The sequence below is a fragment of the Nothoprocta perdicaria genome, unplaced genomic scaffold (genome assembly GCF_003342845.1).
Source record: "Nothoprocta perdicaria isolate Ctin4 unplaced genomic scaffold, notPer1 scaffold_90, whole genome shotgun sequence".
Classification (NCBI taxonomy): domain Eukaryota; kingdom Metazoa; phylum Chordata; class Aves; order Tinamiformes; family Tinamidae; genus Nothoprocta; species Nothoprocta perdicaria.
This window is the reverse complement of record NW_020456199.1, coordinates 2,906,877-2,931,955: the sequence shown is the minus strand read 5'-3', so window position 1 is coordinate 2,931,955 and position 25,079 is coordinate 2,906,877. Positions and strand designations below refer to the sequence as shown.

General features: G+C 34.5%; 1 protein-coding gene across 1 annotated transcript; it reads left to right on the top strand.

Moving 5' to 3' along the window:
- Positions 1-1,629: 1,629 nt before the first annotated feature.
- On the top strand, positions 1,630-25,046 carry TTC39B (tetratricopeptide repeat domain 39B). Its single transcript, XM_026052737.1, has 17 exons — positions 1,630-1,734; positions 3,485-3,616; positions 5,575-5,651; positions 6,570-6,637; positions 8,497-8,561; positions 8,706-8,811; positions 10,136-10,201; positions 11,379-11,487; positions 12,572-12,639; positions 12,731-12,790; positions 13,087-13,248; positions 14,346-14,437; positions 14,752-14,872; positions 16,566-16,677; positions 21,120-21,237; positions 23,193-23,309; positions 24,457-25,046. The coding sequence occupies exons 1-17, from the start codon at positions 1,640-1,642 to the stop codon at positions 24,551-24,553; spliced, it is 1,665 nt and encodes a 554-aa protein (XP_025908522.1). The 5' UTR covers positions 1,630-1,639; the 3' UTR covers positions 24,554-25,046.
- The last annotated feature ends 33 nt before the right edge of the window (positions 25,047-25,079 follow it).

The following is a 25,079-nucleotide window of genomic DNA, read 5'->3' as shown; positions in this document are numbered from 1 at the left end:
GGCCTGTAGTTACTTGGGTCCTCCTCCTTGCCTTTTTTGAAGACTGGAGTGATTATTTTGGTATTTGATCCGTTGATCGCTTGCTTACTATTTTATGTTTTTTAGGGTTTGCTGTAATTCTGAAAACAGCTGACCACCTTCAGTAGCAATGCTAATAAAACCCAGAATGTACATAGTTTCCTAAATGTAACTTACATATATTTACACCTTATATWATTTTTCCTCAAAGCATGCCCTGTAGCTTGAGATGCGAGAAATTCTTTTCTCTAGAATGTATGTGTAAGCATATTTATATGCATATATGTACATATATACAAACGTGTACACATAGGAAATCATAAATATGAGCATATGTATTTTCTGAATATATATATATAAAAGCATATATGAACTGTGCTTGTGTATGCACTGCCTGTGCACACAAGTGTGTGAATGCACAAACACATGTAAAAATCAGAAGATTGTCAAGACTAATGGATAAAAAAAGCAATAATGTGATGGACAGTTCACAACTCTATAACACAATGCAGAATTTTCTTCTTGTTTTGGGAGGCTCAAAGATAAAAGTCTCTAGACTGCCCCAGAAGGATTATAGAAAGCAGAGTCATGTTTTTAGAGCTTATGTGTGTTGGAGGAGTGAGAAAGTTGACTGTTTTGTATAAAAAAAAAGCTATCTAGTCATTTACTTCTGAAATTTTCTCTTTATTTAGGTGTTTCAGATTTAGATCGGCTGTACTCCTCTGTATTTTCTATTTTCTCTTAATTTCCTTCCTCAGGTTCTTCACTTCTGGTCAGCACTTAAAGGTCCTTTTACTGACTTCATCTGCCACTTATTGTTTTTTAATCTTGCTTGGGTGAAGTCCTTTAGAATCTAAATTTGTTTTTAACCTGTAGACAGATTGCTATGGTTGAGAGCTGTGGAGTTTCTAGCTATCCATTACAAACATGAATGTTCAGTTCATTATAGCTTTGCTCACGAGCATCTGAGCACTTTGTAATCTATCCTGACAGAACTCTTTGACATAACAGTGTTAGATTGCTTTCATTTGGACAAATGTGAGTGATTTTGTTTGAGACAGAATAGGAAGAACAACACAGTAACTCACAGAATAGTCTCTGACAGCAGCATTTTTGGACATAACGGTTTGCAGAACATCTCTGTCTAGTGTTTTACTTGAACAAAATATTATTTTGTCATCTTTAYACAGATTTGTTTTGAATATTGGGTCCGTAATACATTTGTTGGACACTGTGAATTGAGAGCTTGAGATGATAATAAACATTTTGTGCATTTGTGATATATAAGTACTASTAAAATGACTCCGTTGAAGTTTGAAGGTTAATTATAATATGTTTTGTCAAATATTCTAGTAAACATAGGAAAACAAAGTCATTTTAATAAGCTAGAGAGAATGCCCGTATATCATGGATAAAGAGYGTTAAAAATCTAATTATTTCCTGCAGTGGTAGCCTTTTAAAAACAGTGGAGAACGACTCTGGAAGATTTTCATTATTACATAAGTAAAAAAGGTCATACATATATGGAGGTGGAAGTAGTTAGACAAAAATGTTTGCAATTTTGCTAAATTAAAAAACAAAAACAAGTTTTTTTTTTTTTTTAAATATTAGGGCATCCAAGATGGATCTCAAGTGTGCTCTGGAAGAATGTTCAATGGCACTGAATTTATTTCTAAACAATAAATTTTCTGAAGCTCTGGAATTGCTTCGTCCATGGTAAGGGCATGTTGTTTGCTGGAGTTACTGTAAGTAGATAATGTAAAGTATCTGGTAGTTAAAAATTAATTCAAGGCCTCTGAAGACTGTAATTTTTGTTTATTCCCATTCTGAAGGGATCTCTTCAATACTGCATTTAAAGAATGCAGATCTTAAGACTGTCACAAAAAACATTAAGAAAAATTTAATGAAGTACTTAATTACTTTGTTCCAGTTGTAATCGTATCATTCAAGTTATCATTTCTTGTTCAAAGAAGAAAAGCAAGAATAACAAGACATTTAATTATTAAGACATTTTATTTAATGTATCTTTGATCACAAAATTGGTACAACTAAACTTTTTCACTAGAAAAGRAAAATTAGAAGAAAATTATGAAGTATTTTTTGATTTTTCTCTTTATTAAATGTGAACGACAGCTGGCAAATCCTACATGTTCCGCTCTGGCCTTTGCTCTGAGAGGCATGAGAGAGTAGTAAGTCTTAGTAAATATATGTAATTCTGAAGAGAGTGCTTCTGCTAATGTGCTTTCACACGATGACAACAATTGATAGACTTGAACATACACAATAGCAGCAATGGTTTGTCTGCCTGCTCTGTCAGGTGTTCTGGTTTCCAGGTGTCTYGAAGCAGTCACAATTACCATTTCACTGTGACAACACGTGCAAGGAAAAGATCTCTTAGGAGCAGTGCTGAAACCTGTTCCACTGCAAGCTAATTCTGCCCCAGTGGAGTTGGTAGTTGCCACTGTAAATCATCCATAGGGTCTTTTCCACTCTCCCACATACAGTGTAGATGTAGGTAACAAAAAATACTTGGAGTAGTATAGCCAAGCTTTTTCTGTGTTGAGAGGCAATCYGGGTGACTTTTCCTTTAGACTGGGATCAGAAGCCCATCTCTAGGTGCTTTCCTGTCTGCCCCAACAAAAATGATGCACGAAGGGTTATTTCAGTGATGGAGCTCTGTAACCTCTGTTTGTAGAACTGCATTAAGTTCTTATTGTGCAGACTGGTGGTAATAAGATGGGATAAAAATGACTGGTAGGTATTGCTAGSTTGGTGGTATGGATGAGCGAACAACACTTGTTCAATTGAGTAGCCCAGCACCAGAAGGATTGTGCCATTGCAATTTCTGAAAACTTCGGAAACTTCATTAGGAAAGGAAAAACAGGGCTGGCCTGACCTAATCTTGACAKCAGCACTACTTAAATTGGTAGGTTTAGTGTTTCCAAGTAACATTTCTGTTGTGTGCAGGGGTTTGGACAAAATGATCTCTAGAGATTCCTTCCGACCTTAAGCATTCTGTGATTCTCTGATTATGCTGTGAAAGCCACTTCAGCAGAAGGCAGCCTTTAATTAATGTCTTTTTTTTTTTTCCCCCCTTCTATGATTGACTGGTAGCATAAATGTCTTCTTATCTCTTTTTTAAAGTGAAAACAGTGGGGATGTTTATTTTAGAGCTAAATTTACTAAATTAAGCAGATACAGCTATGCAATATAAATGGGAATAAAATTAAGACAATTGTTCGTATAACCCAGCATGTTCCTGGCATTCACTCCAACAGCAACTTACTGAGGTAGATGTGTAATACCCAGTGGAAGGTGACACTTTCTAGGGTATGTTCAAGTTCATGTTTTTCTTGCTTTCTTCTTCTGTCCTTTTACAAACAAAAGCAGATATCTCTGAAAGAACTTAATTATCTCCTAATTTTAGTTTTGGCTAAAAAGCACAAGACTTATCTGTTTGTCTTAGGTCTAAAGATAGCATGTACCATGCCCTTGGATACAGCACTATTTTAGTTATGCAAGCTGCTATGACCTTTGAACAGCAGGATATACAAATGGGAATTTCTACAATGAAGGAAGCTTTACAAACCTGCCAAAGGTAAGTCTGTGCAATTTGCATTCATAAGGTGCATATTCAGTTATATAAGGTTGATTATTCAGTTCAGAAGATATCCCAGTTGCCTGGTCAAAAGCAGGTTATTGTCAATATGGTTTATTTAAACTTGGAATAGTGAAGTACATTGCATTATGTAATTATTATTTTGTTTATTAATATTGCAGACACAAAACACTCATCAGGCTTTTGTATTTATATCCTCTAATGATAATTAAATATCTACTTGGCCKTGTGGGCCACAGGCTGACATTTAATGTCATTACATGATGAAACTGCTTGAGCTATTTCAACATGCAACTTTGTTTCCAATGTAAACAAACAGTTTAAAAGTCCTATTTTAAATTTTCCTCTATTATGAAAAAATATACATATAATAAGTTGTTTTCAGATATGGAGCAGATGGTCTAATAGGTAGTAATAGGTTTGTACCGAGGTTACCGTTACAAGTGAATCAAACTCTTTGTTGTAAAGGTTTATTCCAGAGCTGAAGAGTTATCATTTCCATCAGGAATGGGAAGGGGAAGGGCACTCCTATGTGTTTGCCAAGTGCACTCCTGTCTTTGCTGAACTTTGGCGGGGACTGTCATTCTGAAAGGCATAAAGGGAAAAGCACTGTTATAAGGGAACAGGCAGCTTTGGATGAATGTATTTACTAATGAAAACACTTAAAAGGTGTTTTTATTCTTACTTTTGCCCTTTWGCATGTTGGGTAAGTCTGTTTAGCATTTGGTTTCCAAGGAGCACCCAGGCTTGCATAGGCAAAGAAGTGCCTGTTTTCTCAGGTGTGCCATCAGTTCAGAGCTTCATCTAAGCTATGTTGCTTGGTATGCCTGGAAAAGAGGGGACGCCTTGTATCCTGCCGCTGTGAAAAAGGATTGGAGGTTGCTTCAGTACCGCTTTTCATCACAGGATACAAACATTCATTCCAAAGTGCTCTGTTCTGCACTTACAGAGACCACWAAGATAAAGGCAATCAGTCTCCAAAGCATAGAAATGTCAGAACTACAATGCCTTAATCGCTGCTTGCTTTGTGCAGGGCCTTTGTTAGCCTGTGGTCTTGCTATGTTATTGTCAAGATATCCTGCCTTTTTCAGTATACAGAAGAAAGAAACATAATAAATGCTGTATATTTTTAATGATGACTTTTAAGTTCTCAATAGCATTTACTTTCTGAATGGTCTCTTTGGTAAAAGTTGAGTTCTTTGTAAATAGCAATGCATTAATTTTTGGATTACCTTTCTGAAGTAAAATAGCAATATAAAAGATGGATAATTAAGATCTATTGGAAGAATTATGTGTGACTGCTTTGGGGAGTTCGAAATTCCACATATGGCATAAAATGCCATTAATGTTGAAGTTTTTATGTTTTTTTATGTTGAAACAAGCTCCACTGTACTTTTTTTTTTGGTAATTCAGAGTGTGACACAATGAAATGCAAAATTTATAAATGGGACCAATAACAGCTTAAGTGCAGGTAAAGTGACTTTCCAACATCAGAAACCTCTATGACATTTTTGTAAATGACATTGTTGCCTTCATGGTGATTCTTTCTAAAAGCTGGAGGTCATTTACAAAATGTGTCTCACTGCATTTTGTCAATTAACTCATCAACAGTTTYCCTGCATTTGAGCTTAAGACAAGAACTTGATGGGTAGTAAGGGCCATGTATGTTACTGTGTACATAAACTAAATTAAATCCATGCTTGGAAGTTGAATTAGGATTGGTTTCTGAGACTGGATTTTATACCTGTGATGAGAACTGAATTACTCAAAAAATGTAGCATTTGTTAAACCACCACTTGATTGAGCATAATTATAAATTGTATTGCAAATGATGAAGAATTACAGTATGTTCAATTCAGTTTAAGTTTCTGCTGAATTTCTGCTTATCCTGTGTGTTTTTTTTTTTTTTTTGTTCCCATATTTGACAACGGATGTAGATTCAGAAAAAGAAGCACTGTGGTAGAATCCTTGTCCAATCTAGTTTCTAAACAGCCAGTGGATCAGTTAAGCGAAGGTAAGTGGATTATAATACCATTAAAAAAAAATCCTCAAGAACACCAGCCCAACATCTGCTAGTGTAYTAAATTGTGTATTTTTTCCAGTTGTCTTTCAATAAAATAAATTGAGATATTTTTTCTCTCAAAATATTATGACTTCTTCTGAAGTCACTGTTAGTGCAGATGAATCACCTTTGTGTTGCTTATAATGATTGTTTTTTTTAAATGGGAGGTTTAGGCAAATTTTTCTGTCTCTTGGCATGTGTAAATTAGGATGGAAATGCCTTTGATAGCAAATTGAAGACAGAGGGTTTTGTTTGTTTGTTTKTTTCTGATTCAGGCAGAATTAAGCAAGCATTTTTTTTCTAGCCTGACACACAAAAATCTTTTTGATGCAAGCATGTCAAACTTTCTATGTCTGTGCTATACAGAAGTGAATGTGGCAGCATTTGTGCAGTGTAAATTTGCAAGTCACGTGTTTAATGTACAGTGCTGCAYGAGAACTGAAAATCTGTCCAGGACCTCCAAATTTTTTAGTATGATCGTAGGAAATAGTATCTTATTAATGTTCTGAAAACAAAAAAGGAGTGTCTGAAGAACTAATTGCTATGKGTTAATACTTAAGCATAATGTTAATGAAGTTTATGAGAAAACATTTACCAGAAAAAATAAAGGACTTTTTCAAAGCTGTTCCCCTAGACTGATGTCATCCTGGGCAAGATGAAGGTTTTTGTCTGAGAAAAAGTGAAATGAGAGACTATTTTTAACTGACTTCTCAATTACTCCTTTGGTATTTGTTATGGCTTGCTCAGCAGTAATCAAAACAGAAACTGAAGAATTCCAGCTTTTTCTTAGCAGTATTTTATTTCTCACCTAGAAGATACTTTAGACCGGTGGTCTTTGCTGCTATTAAAGTTCTTTTCTCTCTTCTATAGAGGAAATGCATGCAGAAATCTGTTATGCTGAATGCTTACTGCAGAAAGCAGCTCTCACCTTTGTACAGGTAAAATAAATTTTCCCTTTTATCTCTGTGTAACAGATTATAGGAAGGATGTGAATATTTCTACAGGACTCTCATTCAGACAGTTATTTTGATACTTTATTTAAAAAAGCTTCCTCTGTAATGATTAGGTTATGTCATGTTATGCCACGCAGAAAAAAAATTACTTTATGTTTTCTTGTGATTCGCTAAAGATCTGATATCCAGAAACTGTCTCATATGTACAGTCTGTATATCATTTGTATCACACCTGAAACTGCCCAGCACTGGGCAGTTTAAAAAGATGTTAAATMCCTGAGGAGTGTCATATCTGAAAGTACAAATCTCTTCAAAGATGAAAGGAACAGAATATTTTCGAATGAACAAAATTGCAGCTGATGCCCATTTCTCTTTAATGTCACTGCCTATGAATTTTTGAAATTGTGTCAACAAAAGTATAGTTACCAGTGACTATAGAACAAGCATGGCTTAGATTTTTCTCTGAAATAATTCAGAGAAATAATTCACYCAGTTCACAGAAGTCTGATGTTTGATACTGTCTTAAGTTTCTTATTTATTTTGTGATCTAGTGACACTAGAATTTCATTTTTTTCAAATTCAATCTTAAAAAAGAAGTCATTATTCTCCTTTATTTATACTTGTGACTACTTTCAGTGCTTAAAGAATTATTCTGTAGGAAATCCCTTAGAGATAAACATTATGAAGAAGAAGCAAGGTAAAGAGCTGCTAAGATCAAAAATACCCTAAAGGTTAATTTGGCAAAGCTTTATAATCTGCTTAATACGATACTTCTTGCAAAAGTGACAGGAAACATTAGTAATGAGATGTCCTAAAACTGACCGTATCTCCTTTCTTAATCAAATGGAAACAACCCCCACTATTTTTTGTTTGTATGTTTTACAATTAAAAGACTTGAGACATACCAAATTAACTTAATTTTAGGAGTAAATGAAATAGAATGCTTTTCTCACAGCAGCACTTTCACCTCTGTCATTTTGGAGGTCCACTGCTGTTAATTTGGAGGTCCTTACTCTGATTGCTAATCGTTGTCATAGCCCATTTTTTCATCTTTTATTAATCTTTATTCATCTGAGGATGATAATGGTGGTGATGAAAATGTGATGTACAGAAAGGTGAAACTGTTCAGAAGATTGTGCCTGCGCTAAAAGTTTTACAAGCATTGGTCAGCCCTGCAGGTGAAACAGCTGAGGCTTTCAGAGTGATGATCCTTTCATGGAAACATCGTTTTCTTTAATTGATGATTATATTGCTCTTCTCTTGCTCTTTCTTCTGTGTGGTATGTGCTGTCYCTGAGTATTTAAGTTCCGTACAGTTCTGAAATGCCAGCACAGATCTCCCTTCTGTCAGGACAGATTATTTTCCATGAGAATTATCTGTTGAATAATATATTATCCATCATACTTTTCAGGAACACATTTTTGATGCTGGTGGATTTTGGCTTATATTTTCTGAGGTTAATAATCATATGTATGTTGGGATGTGTATATGTCTTGGGTTGTGCTATTGGTCAACAATGGACTTTCTTCTGCATATTGGATGATTTGGGTTGCCTTCTATCAGGTTCTGGGAGCACCGCGTATTTCAGAATGGTCTTTTCAAAACTTTTCTTAATATTCTTACAGCACCATCTGGTGGAGAGCTTTCCTGTTTCGTATATAAGCATTAAAAATAAACTGAAAGTAACTTTTTTACTTTACTCACTTCTGTAAATCTCAAGATRATTTTTTAGTTATTAACTTTAAAAAAATTCAAGGACTGTTTTAGTTATAAAATATTTTAAAATGTAGCTGAAAGATTTTAAAATTCATTTTGCACAATTAAAACTTTTTCTTTTCTTCCAGGATGAAAATATGATCAACTTTATCAAGGGYGGCCTCAAAATTAGGACAAGTTACCAAATATACAAGTAAGCCATTAGAAAGCACTTAGTTTCAGTGTTGACATAAACAGGGGCATTAACGTTTACAAAAGTCATAACACACATAGTGTTTCTGCTTCATATCATTTCTAAGTTGTGTTTTCCCCTCCTTTTTCTTTTCTGCGTCAAAAGAGAATGTCATCAGGTGCTACAGATGACTCAGGGGAACAAAAGCAAAAATGAAACTTATCACCAATTTGAAGGAGGAGTAAAACTTGGAATAGGAGCATTCAATTTGGTATGACTTCGTTTTTCACACTTCAGAAAGGCATTTGTGATTATTTAGAGCTTATACAGTTCTATACAAGATTCCTTCTTTGCAAGTCGCCTCTTTTAAAGGAGATGGTTGCAAAACAGACATGTAGGTTTTGTTGACTTTCTCATATGAAAACAGGCCTGGCTTTTTGCATGCATGTGTACTAGATTTAAATTTTTTTTTTTTTCAAAGTTCATTTAATTTTTAGTTGACTAATTAATATTTCTTAAATGGGAAACATCTGCATCAATGGTATCTTTTGYGTCAATGTGTTGCAGTTGATGGCCACTGTGAATTAGTGCAAAAATGCAGAAAAAATGGTAGTTTACTGAGTTTGTACAAAAGACAATCATGTGCATCCACTAGCCTTTTTCTTTACAATTTAATATGATTGGGATTTGACCTCTTAAATCAACAGTAAGAGTTAATTTCTTCTGTTATCTTAACTTTTAGTATGATTCAAGATAAGAACGGGCCAGTTCTACCTGTGGCCAGTCTGTTTGCACCTGTCAGTCTTAAAACTCAACAGTGGTAGATGCTTGTGTTCACGTGTGGTCTGACCTTTTCTGTTATTTGTGAAGTCTCTTCAGCAGGAAACATAAGAGAACAATCTGTTTTGGGGAAAATACAGTAAAGTGAATGGAGCTTTCAAAACCAGGTCTTCAAAGAGACCTCCTTGTAATGTGCCTGTTGGAAAGATAGTTGTGGTCTTTGTAAAATCTCATRAGTTGTGTAAACCATGGAGCAGATAGCTACAAAGTGAATTGAAAGCGTGATAAAGGGCTGGAGGGTGCGAACATCCCTAAAACTTCTATACAGTGTACTCTGTAGAAGTATACATGCTATATATATATCCATTACTTCCAAAGCAGAAACAAAAAGTTTTTCTGAGATAGCATTGAGTCATCTGATTGGGAGTAGCTGAAGCAAGATGACAGCTGTAGATTGTAAGTAATAGCCCCAGTAAATATAACTTTCTTCTCAAAMGAAGAAAACCATAATTTTCAAACAGTTCTAAGCAGATGAAGACAAAAATAATAATCTGWAGAAGAATACTTGCATTTCCTTTCTTGATGTTTCCAGTGCTGGATGATCAAGAGTAAATTGTAAATTAATTGCATTTTGTTAATCATACACACTAATTTAAAACTTTTTAAAGCTATGTTTTACTCTTTCACTAAAGTATAATGGCATCTAATAAATTAACTAGAATTTTTGGTTGAGATTTACAGTTTCAGAAAGTTTTGAATGTTGATGTATGGCTTAGATATGCATATATATCTTATGTCTTTGAAATGTATTGCAGATGCTGTCACTTTTACCAGGAAGGATTCTTCGACTTCTAGAATTTATTGGATTTTCTGGCAATAGGGTATTGAACCCGATACTTGTTTTTCAATTTTATGCTTTCTCTGGTAAAGAGTGGATCATAGATTTCACACTAAAATATGATTTTAATATTTTTAGTGTTAAAGGCAATCAGTGGGCTAGACTGTGCAGGCATAAAAGTACGTATGGACAATGAGTACATTGAAATTCCCATCTTGAATGAGARTTTTCAGTCTGTATAGCAATAAATTAATGTATTCCCTATACAAGCAACTGCAGGAGAGTTGTGCTTTTATGCTTCTTTCATTTTCCCAGGCCATCACTTTGAGATAAGGTATTTGAAGAAATTTTTGAATGTAGCTTGGGAATCCTACTACATCTTGTCCTTGTGGATGAGGAAAGTATTAGTATCATAGCCTAGCCTTTTAGCTTTGTAAATACTTTACATTCCTCTAAAACTCCSTTTGCCACCTTTAAGAAGGGAAAAAAAGTAAAATACTGAATTAGACGTAACTAACACTCAGGTTATTCAGGAGCCAGAGAGGAGTCTGTAGAATATGTGAAACCAGATGCCAGCARAGATCTATTTATTTTAGATTTTGTACATTGCCTAAGTTCTCCTGTAACTCAGCAAGTTGCTTTGCATTAAAACTCCTACTAGGGTGGCATTACTTCTCAAACAAAGCTGTTTAAATCTCTTAAGTTTCTGAAGAGTCACTGCTCTTGAGCAAGAAAGCTCTGAGCTCATGAGTAATCCCAAGTTGTTCCGTAATGGGCATAAATTGGAAGGGATATGAATACAAGCTAAAAAGTTCTCTGATTTTAATTCCTTTTATTTTAAGTACACACAAATTCTGTGTGAGCTTCTCAAATTTGGTGTATGGGTAGAACTAATGTTTTAATTGGAGCATAAATTTGATCAGAAAATAATGTCTGACTTGATAAAAAAAAAAAAAAAAAGAGAGGATAGTTATAAGAAGTTTATGCATGACTTTCTGTGAAGAAAGAATTTTGCCCGGAAGCAACACTGAAATAGTTAAAAGATATTTCTACTAAAAACAAATGGTTCTAACAGGCTGGTAGCCAGAAGATGGTTGGAGAGGGAGGTAGGCCCCTGCATATGTAATTTTATTCAGTATTCATATAATGTGCTTAATGCTATTAGCTGGGCCAGAACTGCTTTGATAGCTAATTCTGCTTGTATCTGTAATRTTTCTTAGGAGCTGGGCCTCCATCAGCTACGGGAAGGTGCATCTGGCAACAGTTTGAGGGCTATTTTGTGTACTTTCACCTTGTTGGTTTATCATACTTACGTCTCCTTAATCCTTGGTAAGACTCAGATTGCAGCTGCTTAGTTGTGTTATACATTATAACAGATTTTGTGAATTTGAACTGAGTTTAGAAACTGTGGTTGATAGCTTTGTAATAGACTGCTGTATGATCTAAAGCTTATAGTCAAACGTATGTTTGCAGAAACCCTCAGGTAGGTATCGTTATACTGACATCCCCTTCTTTTTGAAGGGCTGGTATAACATGCAATAGAAAAATACAGAAAAAAATATTTTTAAGTCCAGACAATCCTTATCACAAATTAATATTGATTATAGCAAAAATTAGCTCTRGAAACACTTATACTCCCAAATAATTTACTTGCTTATTTTCTTCCAGATTATACACAGAAATGAAATTCTGTGGCATCTTTTGTCAGCTTTATAAGCAGTCTTGTAAATTCAAGAGAAAATTGGTGGTATTGAAAAGTAGAAATTCCATGAGTTGTACCTGTGAAATAGAATAAGAAAAGATTCCTGGGACATACTAACCAACTAACAGTCCGAAACCAGAGATGCATCTTTCTGGAACTGCAAATGCACAGAGATTAGTGCATTATTAGTGGTGATAAAGTCACTATTAGTTCAGAATTGTCTCTGGCATATATGTTTAGGCTCTTTATTTTGGGAAGGAGAATGTCAGTCCATGTCTCCTATCAGCAAATAAAGGAAAACAAAATTTGTTTTGGTATCACCTGTTATCATTACTGAGTGCAAAACCAGAAGCGGGGGAACATCTGAAGGAAGTTTTTGTAACTTGTTAAGGAGATTAAAAGAATTAAAGTATATATTAAATGTATATACGTACATATAAAATTGAAAATTTTATTTAAATAATTATCTGTGTATTCTGATATAATTCTGCTTGCAGACATTTACTATATTAAAATTATTATTTCTTCAAGGATAAGAATTTGTGTTTATAGAAATTTAGTATGGTTAAATAATAATTATATTTTTCTATAAAAGCACTCATCCATTAATCGGTTGATTAATCAACAGCTAATATGATTTAGAAACTTTTTTTTTTTTCCCTAGTAGACTCAGATTTTTTTTTTTTTTTTTTTTTTTTTTTTGATTTCTAGGTACAGGGGAAGCCAACCTTCGTGAAGCAGATAGTCTCCTTGAACCCTACCTCCAGAAATTTCCAAATGTGTGTACTCTAAATATGTTTTATAGCTTTAATTTATTTCCCTAAGCTTAAAGTAGTAACGGTATGTTTGTTTTTCTCCTTTCCTTTCAAGGGTTCCATTATATTATTTTATGCTGCTAGAATAGATATACTGAAAGGAAATTTTGAAAAGGTAATTCAATTTATTCATCCTGCTGTTTTGATCTTTTCAGTGTTCAGCTTGGGGAGAAAACTTTATCTGCCTACTTTATCCAAGTAGCTTATATTAATTGGAGCAATAATTATTATCCTCTCTTACTTCAGGTTGGGTGGCATTATTGACTCTGTAAGAGAGACTGAGGGGGAAGATGGTATCACCCCATTAGCTAGCACTTCTCCAGTGATATGCTTTGGGTGCTGGGAAGGAATTTTACTTAGGTATGGCTTTCATGTTGACCTTTTTTTTTTTGTCTTTTTGTTTAATCCTAGGCTCAGATAACATTCCAGGAATGCATAGCATCCCAGCAAGAGTGGAAGCAGATTCACCATCTCTGTTACTGGGAGCTCATGTGGTGCTACTCGTTCCAGCAGAACTGGCTTCAGGCATATCGGTATGCAGACCTGCTCAGCAAAGAGAGCAGGTGGTCTAAGGTAAATGGGGAGGTGGATGTGACTTTGACACGCTTCATAACCTCTTCATAGTTAAACTTGCTCGCTTAGTTTCCATGGTAAATGAAGACTTGTCTTTCTTCTAGAACTTTTAAGCATGTACCAGAGTAGACGATTTAATGGTGTTAAGGAAGGTGTACCAGAAACACTGTTTTTCTTTTTACTGAAAACTGAGGTGCCCGTCGAAGACTAATAAAAGAAGCAGACAAGAAAACTAATCACTTAAGTCTGTAACAAAGTTCTGTTATTCCCTAATAAAACTTGGCAAAAGAAATTCCAGTTCCTAGTTATTTATAAACAGGCAGTAACAGGACTAGYCAGCAGATGTTTTGAAACATGAAGCAGAAGGGCTGCTGCATGAGGAATAATGTATAGATTCTCATGAGGAAAGTAAAATATAATCTCGTAAGGAAAGTAAGATAACTTGGGATTTTCTTGTAAAAATGCATTTCAAAATAAGAACTAAACATAATATGCAATAATTTTTGTTATATACTTTTGGGCTATCCTTTCTAGATAACTGTCTTAAACTAGTGGAGAGGAGATGCATCCCATTCTTGATAAAAGAGGAAGAGAATATTACACAGTGTGAAGTTCATCTGTCTTGAGTAGAATTATGGATATTTCTTTTTCTCTGCAAAGCCCACTTATGGCACTTTCTTTCTATCTGTGCCCAGGTATTTTTGCTGTTAAGAAACAAACCTGAAAAAGCACATTGAAAGATTATAATATTCATAGGCTTTGAGCAGTTATCTCTGCAATTTAATCTCACCTCTTTGGCATAAGAGTTTACATAATAAATTGTTCTTTTTTTTGCATGAAAAAAATGTAACATGTAACATTCTGACTAAATTACAATATTAATAATTACATTGAAAATRTACTTTAAGTTTATAGTATAAGTTATATGACAAAGGAAATTCATGGCTAAACTTCAGTAGATCTACCTGCTTGTGAAAACTGGAAACAGTTTGCTGCAACAGTGGATTAGTCCTTTGGATCATTAATGCTTTAACTGAACACATTCATTTAGGTGTACTGATATGTTGCTTTTTTTGTTGTTTTTGTTTTTGCAACAGGCAATATATGTATTCCAGAAAGCAGCAATATTGTGTATGCTTCCAGAAGATGAAGTGAAAAAGACTGGTGAGGATATTGTATCTTTGTTCAGGTAAGCGTTTATGCAGTAGCTAGACATTTACTATTTCTCCAGTGCAAATGTTCTTGACTTGTATATCTTTCTTGGGTCGCTTTCTGCCTTCTTGTAACTGAAAACTTTTCCGGTTTTTTTTCTCTTTAAGCATTCTGATTCAAAAAAAAAAGTACTGCTTGTATTAGTAAACATTCATTTTGTTACTGCAGACTGAGTGATGTAGAAACAATTAATGATGGTTTATTTCTGAGGAGAAAAGTGTATCTTAGTACAAGAAATAAGCTTAAACAGAATATAAAGCAAACTGTTGTGTTTCTTTCCTATCCTTGTAGACAAGTAGATGGTCTGAAACAGAGAATTGCAGGAAAATCTATCCCAACTGAGAAGTTTGCAGTAAGGAAAGCTCGACGCTATGCAAGTTCCCAACCAGTGAAGCTGATATTGCCTGCTTTGGTATTTACACGTTTTTTCTTGTGGTAGTTTTTGAAATGAAAATATAAGTATAGTGTATTACATAGATACTACTTAAGATTACTCTTTTTCTATCCACCTCCTTTAAACTGTTAATAGCTTTTGTGAGGAGAGGAAGTTTTGTTTTTTTTGACACATTTTAGGAGCTGGGGCATACTAGCCCACTAATAGTCCAAAATGTGACAGACAGGTTTTCCTCATGGAAGTTGAAATATATAGAGAACAAATTGCTCATGCCACCTGGGGCTTAAAGGTATCTTCAGCTTTGCAGTGATCACAGTAGTGTTTTTGCTTTTTGAGAGTGTTGTCAGTCCTTGTGCCCTAGACATCAGCAAATTARGGAGACTTGTTTTTTTGCYGTCATCATATTTKCAGGTGAAACTGAAAGGGTAGCTTGTGTTACTGATTGTGAGTAACATATACAGTAATTATGTATTARARWWATATWYAWWRTATAYWWTRWATATWWYTYTAATTCTAATTACTCTATTATTCTAACYCTAATTCTAATTACTCTATAAATATTATTCTAACAGGATCACAGAATCAAAATGAGTCCAGAATCATGTAGTTAATATTGTTAGTAACACTTTATTTCAGACTTTGAGACAAGTTAGATGTGTAACTATGAGCTACAGTGCAAATTCAGTCAGGAATATTTCAGTAGTGTATTGTATCTGCTTCCAAGTGACATTACACTTAACATTCTGGGTGTGTAATTGCAATTCAAGTACCATACAGTAAGTGATATTGATGTATTTGTGATCAGTGAATGAAGGTTTTTACTTCCTGTTGGTTGGAAAGTAGCTATGTTTACTTATTATGCTACATGATAATTTTTAATGCTTCTTAAAAACCCTATCACCCATGATTATATTTRAAGCATCTCAGAGGCTTTTTCCCCTGCTGATTTGCCCTGATTGTTTTTAATAAGATTTTGAGAAATAACATAGAAGTGTATGTGTATCCTGGAAACATTTTCATCCCCCAAGAAAGTTCTGTCTACTTCCCCTGTTACGTAAAAGGCTGTAGATTATAGCACGGATATGCACTCACATACACACACACCGTTTAGTGTAATCTCATATGCAGCATAAAGCARGTAACTATTTTCAGCTACTTTTTTTAGTTTGTATGGCAGAGGTTTCAGAATCAAAAACATCCTTTTTCTTTGTTGTGTTATCTGAGTGTCAGTACAGACATGGTTAAGTTTCTTCAGTGTTATTTTTTTGTTGTGTTTTTTTTTGTGCGTGTGTGAAACTATACAACAGAATCTGTTAAGAAGAGTATCCTGAAGATGTGAAATATTAAAAACTTAGAACCACAGGTTAATTTGCCTGCACACTTGCGATGTTATTTTCCCTGTACTGTGCATTGGTATTCTGAAACAACTATATGTTATTGAAAGCTCAACTTATCAGTGACATGCAAGTTTATTAAGACAAATATGAAAGACCAGTATACATTGTGGAGGTTTATTTTAACTCAAACACATGTTTTTATTTTTGAGTTCCTTAACTTTAAGTGTTTGATTTAGAAATTTTAAAATATTCTTTAATATAAAATTTTTGTATGCAGTATTTTATGTACTCGATGTTCTGTAAGAGCCTCCCAAGTTACTGTTTAGATAAGTATTTGTGGAATTTCATGGGTTTGTCTTGTTTGTTTTTGTCAGGAAATGATGTATGTCTGGAATGGCTTTGCARTTGTGGGCAAAAGAGCAGACCTCACTGAAAATTTGTTGGTAACAATTGAAAAAGAAGAAACTGCTCTACAAAATGAAACTAGTAAGTGGTCAATTAAGRTAGAAATAACTAGTTAGTTAGAAATGCTGATGGGAGACTTATTTCCGCACTTTAATGTTCTACGAGGTTAATGTTGACTCAACTCAACCAACATGCTGTTCATTCTAACTATGGAAATTTTAGAGCTATATGAAATTTTGTGGTTCTTTTTAAACATGTCCTTGGTTTCATTGTAGCACAGATTCTAAATATAATTTTTTAGATTCAAAGTTAATAGAGCTCAGGTTCTAATCAGAAACAAAAAYGGTACTGTAGAAAAAGATATCTTTATTCATTGTTCTTTTTTTTAGGTAGTTTCTGATGTCCATTATTTAAACCTCTGAATAATCTTCCCTTTCCAATTGTCCATTTAAAATGAATAAATATTACCTTTTTTACACATTTTTACACATCTATGCCCAATTTTAATCACATTTTTAACAACTTAGCAAACRATTAGTTTCTCCCATTATTGCAGTATCTTATTTTCTAAAATGTCTGTAACTGTTTGCACATAGATTTGGAAATATGAAATAGGATATTTGGTTATCTTATGTAYAGCTTGATAACAACTATATTCATGATTGTGTATCAAAATTGCCTCAGCTTRCCAGGGTCTCAAATTTATTACTACTAAAAAAATAAACAAATAAAATAAAGGAAACTGTGGTGAAAAGTAACGTTGCCTAAAATACAGACCTCTAGTATGACCAAAGCTGCTGGAAACTGAAGTTCCAGCTCTACAAACTACCCTGCAATAACTGTAACCCCTGAGGTCAGTACTGCAGAAAAGGAATAGGGTTTGGTGTCCATATGAAGCAGGTGATGAAAGTAATGGAGTATCCTCATTAGTAAGCAAAACAAAAGAGATAAGCACACAACAAAGATAGGAACTTAGTGATAACAGCAACAGTAAAAACTTTACCATTACCATTTTTAATGACACTGTATTTCAAATAAATAGGAGTCACCCTAATAATTGTCTTAATCACAAAATTATATAGAGCATACTGCTGCTGTCTCATAACTAAATATTTAAATTTCAAACAAAGCAAATGTGACAACTGCATTTTTTTCCCAAATGGAATTTAACTCCTTGTCCTCATACCATCTTAYTTGTTTTGTAGTCAAACTGAGGCATGCTGTAGTCTTAACTTGATCGTCTCTTCAGGAGTTCTTGTAGAAATGCTATGATAYGTTTTTGGCCTTTTCCACATTCTTTAACTCTATATATAAACGTAGGAAGAACTTCAGGTAATGTCTCGGTATCGGCAGACACAGAATTGATTACTGTATTAAACAGTACTATTACAATACTACCTTTTTTTTGAAACAACTTTGCATAACTTCCTGATTTGGGATTGTACTCCCAGTCTTTGAAGGTAATATGGCAAATGTAGAACAGTAGTCTACTTAAAAGAATTAAGATTAACATTATCAACTTCACTTATGTTCTTAATATTGTATTCCATACATAGWTTTTTTTTTWAAAAAAAAGGTTAAGCTATTCTTTGGTGGATTAAAAATGTACAATGTATTTTGGACGTAAAGTCATCTTGTCCAAATTTATTCTTTTTAGAGTCTCACCTCTTTAGAAGCATTAACATCTCATTAGTTTGTATAAATTTTATGTCTAAAATTATGTCTTTGCCTTGAAGTGTTTGCTCCATATTTTCAGTCAAATTTATATCCCGTAATTGTGTTAATGTCTTCCTCTGTGTGTGTGTGTGTGTGTGTCTGTCTGTCTTGAGTAAGCTTTCCATCACATTTGATAGGCTTTTTGGATTGCCAAAAATTGGATATATAGAACTTAATAGAAAACCCAGACAAACTTTTATAGACATTTTTATAGACATTTWTAGACAGACTTTTAGAGACATAAGTCAGATAGTGTTAAATTGTGTGTAATAATCTGTAAAAATACATCTAGTTATAAACCTTTAAATAATTTGAACTGATGGATACAAAGTTATAGAAGCACTACAGGATATGMATAGCAATATTAAACCCAAATGTAGAAATATTTGAGATATCTGCAAATAAAATATTCTTGCCATTACTTCTGCACAGAGGTTCTGGCAGAAGATCTCATGATTCTAGTGCTGCGTCATGCAGAGGCTGTTATCATCAGTTAGAGAAGGTTGAAATTAGTTCTGATCTGCACTTGGAAATCTGTTATTTGCAGAAGCTAGAGCTGAATGATTTTCTCCTCTTCCAAACAGTACTCCTTTTTAAAAGAGCGTATATTTCTTACAAAAATATGTAGTTTACAAAGAGGATCTTGTTCTAAAATGTAGTTGCTGTTTACGCTTTCAAGATACATTTTTATAATAGCTGCAATGAAATGTAATTTCATGTAATTTCAAAGGGGTAATGGGTGTAAGTGCAACACAGGCATTTCCAYCTCYGTGTGAGGAAGAGCTTCTTCCCTGTGAGGGTGCCAGAGCCCTGGCACAGGCTGCCCAGGGAGGCTGTGGAGTCTCCTTCTCTGGAGATCTTCCCAACCCGCCTGGATGCCGCCCTGTGCCCCGTGCTCTGGGTGCCCCTGCTGGAGCAGGGGAGTTGGACTAGATGATCTCTAGAGGTCCCTTCCAACTTCAACCAGTCTATGAGTCTGTGATTTAGTTGTGGATTTTGCGTCTGTGAACCTTACATCTACTTTTTCAGGTTATGGATTTAGGCAACTGAGACCAAAACAAGGTGATTAAAGCAATCAGCAGAATGTGACAAGGATGTGATATTATTCTAAATGACAAGTGTTAGTACTAGATAACTTTAAAAGGATTTCTTAGGTGCTATGAAAATGTGTAAATTATACATAAAAGTCACTWAAGGATTGCGACCTCTTAAGAGAACTTAGTATTACATCAAGTGTGCAGGCACAGCAAGGAATCTGTCAAGGATTTTAACGGGCTGTATAGTCTGAATGTGCTAAAAATGGAAATGATAGAGGGAAGAGATGAAAGATCTCAAAAATTACTTTTTCTTCATGATTTCTGGAAATATTATCTTCCATGMCTGTTACTGTTTAATCTCCAAAATATAAAAAGGAATTTGTAACTAAGAAAAGTCTCATTTCTGTGTTGTTCTTCTCTGATTTTTCTTTGTATTTATAATGATTTTTCCATCTGGTAGAGAGGACTCCAAGAAGATGCTCTTTAACATTTATTTAAATGTTATCTTTATTAAATTGTACCGTCTACTTGCTGTCTGGGTTACAGAATTTTGTCTTAATAGCTTTTCCTATGGTAAATACTAGGAGAATTCAAGAATACTTGGAGTAGGTGATGATGACTAGCAAGTTTTCACTAGCGTCAGGGCTTACAATGCGGGAAGTTCAGGAACTGAGTTCTCTGGGAGACAGTGGCATTAAGCTATTATCGTAGCCTAGCAAAGTGTGCAAAGGAATACGAAATACCTTCCCATTCTTGTGATCCTCTCTAATTTTAAGAAAAGAGTTTGAGATTTGCTGTCTGTCAAAACATCTGCAGGTTTGCATGCAGACAGAAGTTGGCTTGAACTTAGTGGCAAAGTACTTCACTGAATCCTAAGATGCTTTAATCTTGCATGTTTAGAACTGTTTATGTATGATTTTTTTGGCAGAGTATTTTGAAAAATGAACATGACCTTAGAGGACTGGTAATTAGTTGTAAACAAGATGATCTGATGGGAGGATGTTTTGCTTCCTGAATTGTTAATGTATATGCAGCCATCTGTCTTTCCATATGTGTTTTCTTTCCTTTATGGCAGCTAGCAAATGTTACAAACCAAAGCAACAAGAAAGGGCTGCACTTACTAAGTTTATATTCCTGGACCACTTAGCAAATACCYCTCAGGTGATGCTTTAAACCCTGTTGGACACAAGTCTGTCTTGGTTTTTTTTCTGAACGTGGCACCACTGGGAGTGAGGCTTCTTAAGTGGTAGAGATGACGGGAATATTAAACACAGKTTCCTGCATTTTTATTACCATATAATGTTTCCTAAAAGTTTTAGGTGACAGCACCCCTGTGAATTCTTGCTTTTAACACTGCTGGTGCTACTGAGCTTTGTGAGTACTTTGGAGTAGTGGATGTTTCTAAGAGAATGTAGCGTGAAGGAGGTGTTGTCTTGCTAAAGGCTTTGCCAGCCGTTTCAGGTGCTACAAGTGTTACTTTGCAAGGTTTTGCCTATTTTGCACAGACAACCCGATAGAGAAGATGGGACTGAGAGTTTATATTCCTGAATTCCTTTATATTCCTGTAATTGATCTGCATTGATAAAGAGGAGGAAGAGCAGCGTTGTGCAATAGGTGCAATGTTGTGCACCAGTTTTCTTTTCTATGCTTCAGGGCATTTTAAACTGTAAAATTTTGACTCCTGAGCCTGACTGATTCCTACTGTGAAAGTCTCTTGTGTTTTTGTTTCATGAAGGTGTATGTTAACTGTATGGTGTATTTTACTCGTAGGTCGCAATGAATATTACATGGATGATGTGGCCATGTTGCAGTTACTGAAAGGTCTCTGTCTGAAGCACTTAGGAAGACTCATGCAAGCTGAACTGTGTTTCAATCAAGTAATTCAAAGGTAAAAACAAAGAAATACTCTTTCTAGCATTCTATTCGATAGATTTTGATCATCCTGCAGAAGTACTCACAGAATTCTTAAGATAATACTTTACAGCAGTTAAACTCAGCAGAAAAAACTAGGACCTTTCTAGGTCCTAAAATCCTTTCTAAGGTCTAAAATCCTTTCTAGGACCTGGTATTAAAATACTTCTCCTTTGTGTATTAAAATATCTAAAAAGTAGTTGAAGGGCTGTAAAACTTTACTAGTATTTTCCTATGGAGTTATAGATTATAGAGTGTGACATAAATATGATATTTTAGTCCCAAATTACCACTTTATAACAAATGACACTTAAATATTTAAGTAATGTTTATAACTGGTGTTTTTGTATTTGCAGAACTATTAGTGTTAAGTAAATATAGTTTACCTAGTTTTATTGTTTTTTTAACATTTAGAGCCACAACTGTTGACAGTTTATGTAGATGAGAAATTATTAATGTTGTTAGCAGTTTCATGTGAAAATTTGAGTTTCCTATGCTAAAATCTAACATCATATGCTTTATAAATCAAGCTTTATTTCAGTAACATTTTTATGTAACAGTCATCATTGCAATTGTGAACTTACTAGAATTCTTAGAGTGGTCTGTAAATGCAGTTTTGACAAAGTTCATGCATTTTTCTAATGAACTGAAAAAAATTACCATTAATATAAATTCTTCTAAAATAAGGTAATCCCTGATAAGATTTTAAAAACCTTCAAAGGCCAAAGGAATTTGACATACTAAATACCTGTTTATCAGTTACTTACTGTCTGCTTACTCTAGTAAGTTGCTCTAGTAAGTAACTCCAGAGTTACTTATTCTAATTATGGCCTTAGAGGAGGGACAGATGACCTAGAAGAAGGATAGAGATACTGTCCAAACAAGCAGAGATTGGATTATGAAAGCCAAAGCCTATCTGGACTAGAATATGATGCAATTCTCAAAGGGCAACCTAAAAAAAAAAAAAAAACAGACTTGTTAGCAGCAGCAACAAAAGGAAGACTAGAGAAAATCTGAGCCTGCATCTACTGACTGGGGCAGAGGAGCTGGTGACAAAGGACACGGAAAAGGACACTGTACTTTGGTGATGGTTGTAGTTTCTTTGCATCAATCTTTATTGGTACAACCAGCCTCAGAAAGCATAGCTTCCTAAAACTTTTGGTAAACTCCAAGATGTATGGAAGACTTACCCTTGTGGGAGGCGTGTCAGGCCAGGGAACACTCAAATTGCATCTATGTCCATGGGAATTGGACGTAGTCCATAGGACCTGATACGGTATGTCCGTGAGTACGGATGGAGCTCCTCAGCATCACTGAGGTCACTCACAATTATCTTTGAAAAGTCATGGAATTGGGGGGAGGCTGAAAGAGAACAAATGACCTACTTGTTCTGAGGATGGCAGGATTTTATCCTTGAGAAGGAAGATTCAAAAGCTGTGAGAGTCACCCTCACCTCAGTCCTTGGGAAGGACGTGAAGCAAATTAGCTAGAGGTGCTGCCTGGCCTCAAGTATTCTACAATTCTAGTATTTTTTCCTGGTGAAGAAAAGTGGAATTTTGCTACTTCTCTGCTGAGGTGTCCAGTCAAGCCTTGGGAAGGAGTGTTTATATTACACTGTCTAACTTAAGAAGAATGCTATTAAACTATGCTTTTGAACTATGTATTACACAATAGGGGAGTATGTTCTGGTGAACTTTGACCACACAGSACAATACAAATAGTAAATAGGAATGCATAATTAATAGTTCTAGAAGATCATATTCATAGTATTTTATACTTACTCTTTAGAAGTATTATTGATATGTTTAGGGACAAGTTCCAGAGTGCTTTATTTGGCTATGGCCTGTTACTGCAGTTGGTGATTGCATTTAAAAATCAGGAGGTCATTCAAAAAATGTTGCATTTAACTTTGGCTTTTTTATGGTTTTCTAGTGAGAAGCAGATAAAATATGACAATTACTTGGTGCCATTCACACTGTATGAGTTGGGTCTTCTGTACAAACAACAAGATGAGAGAGGAAAAGCAATAAGATTCATAGAAACTGCAAAGTAAGTGGGTTTGGGGTTTGTCTGTATTAGTAAATTAAAAATAACTGAGTAATTTTGGCAGTGGAGAAGTGTCTTGGGTTTGGGGTTTGTCTGTGTTAGTAAATTAAAAATAACTGAGTAATTTTGGCAGTAGAGAAGTGTCTTATTTTCTTTCTGACAGTATCTGAATAAAATAGAAATAATTGAGTTTTAATTTTCTGATATGTTATTTCTGTTCTTCAGTCACATTCTAAACAGACATCAGACAATGTATGAATATATTGTGAAGAAAAAATGTCTCTTTTTCATTTAATCATGTAGCTGTAGGGTCCCTAGGTATGATAGGAGGGGGCCAGTCTCTACTCTGTTTATGGAATAGAGTTGAAGAGTTCAGAAAAAGGATTGATGCTACTTGTTTCCCAGAGACAGAGATGGTGTACATGATAGGCAGAAAAGGGAACAAGTTAAGCATAGTACAGTTCAGATTTCCTCTTTCATTTGCAGTCTGTGGCAGGAGAGGGCCAGAGAGCAACATTTTCTATAGGGCAATATTTTCACAATGTTTATGGAGTAAAGGGACACAGCTTGCCATTTGTGTGCATAGAAATGCATACCACTAGTGCAGTATACCATTGAAAATGTGAATTATAACTGTATTATTTGTATTTATACATATATATGTAAAAATTTTTTAGTTTATATGATGTTATTTCCATATGTTTTAAAACAATGGTTATGTTTTTTGAAATTGAATGTACTTTTTCAGCTGACAGTTTTTCTTTCTCAAAGCATTTTCTAGTTTATTTCTTCCTGAGAGACTTACTTTGAAGTTGAGGGCTTTGGAAGGATCAAAATAAGGGGGAAATAAGGATCAAAATAATGAAGGAAATATTTGCTAAATTAGGATTCTTGTTTACTCTACGTGCAATTGGAAGCACTAATATAGTGTTGGCTGCTATACCAGAGCTTGTTGCAGTGCTATTAAAGACCTCTCTACTCAGTCTGTGGAGATAATTTAGATACATAAGTTAAATTGCTGATGGTATCAACCTGTTTCTTGTGCAATAACTGAACGCTAACTTTTAACTGCTCAATGAATGCAAAAAATCAGGTTAAAAATATTTCTCTTTGATCTTTCTCTATGATAAACTTACTTTATTATTTGCAGAAACAACTACAAAGAATACTCTATGGAGTCCAGGTTACACTTCAGAATTCATGCTGCACTTGACAGTTTGAAAGTGACTCCAGCTTCGACGCCTTGAGTTTGTTGAGAAGAGATGTTTTTCATCTATTAAGTAGTCTACACAACCTCTTTGGATTTATTTTCTTTTTTTTTTCCTCAATCATGGAAGAGAAACAACCTAATGATTGTTTTCTGTCATCTCTGATTTGATGTTTGTCTTTCCTTTAGACTATTTTCTCTATGGCGCATCTACCATATCTACTTGATACTTTTAGAATAGACCTTATATTTTGCTTCATAAAAATAATTTAATGTTTGACTTGAATGGGGATATTTAAAAAGAAAAAAAACAGTTGCTGGTGCAATAATGTTTAATTCAAACACTTTATTTTTTTATATGAAAACAGATACTGGTTATGCAATGGAACTGGTGATAATCTCAGCATTTTATGGGGATTTGATTTTTTTGCTGAATGCTTTTTGGGACCTTTTGCCTCTGGAACAAAAACGCAATGGTTGCTGATGACCTTTGCCTACATTTGGCAAGAACCGTATGCTTAAATTTATGTTCCAGAGGAAAAAAAACTTGTCTTTGACTTAATTTC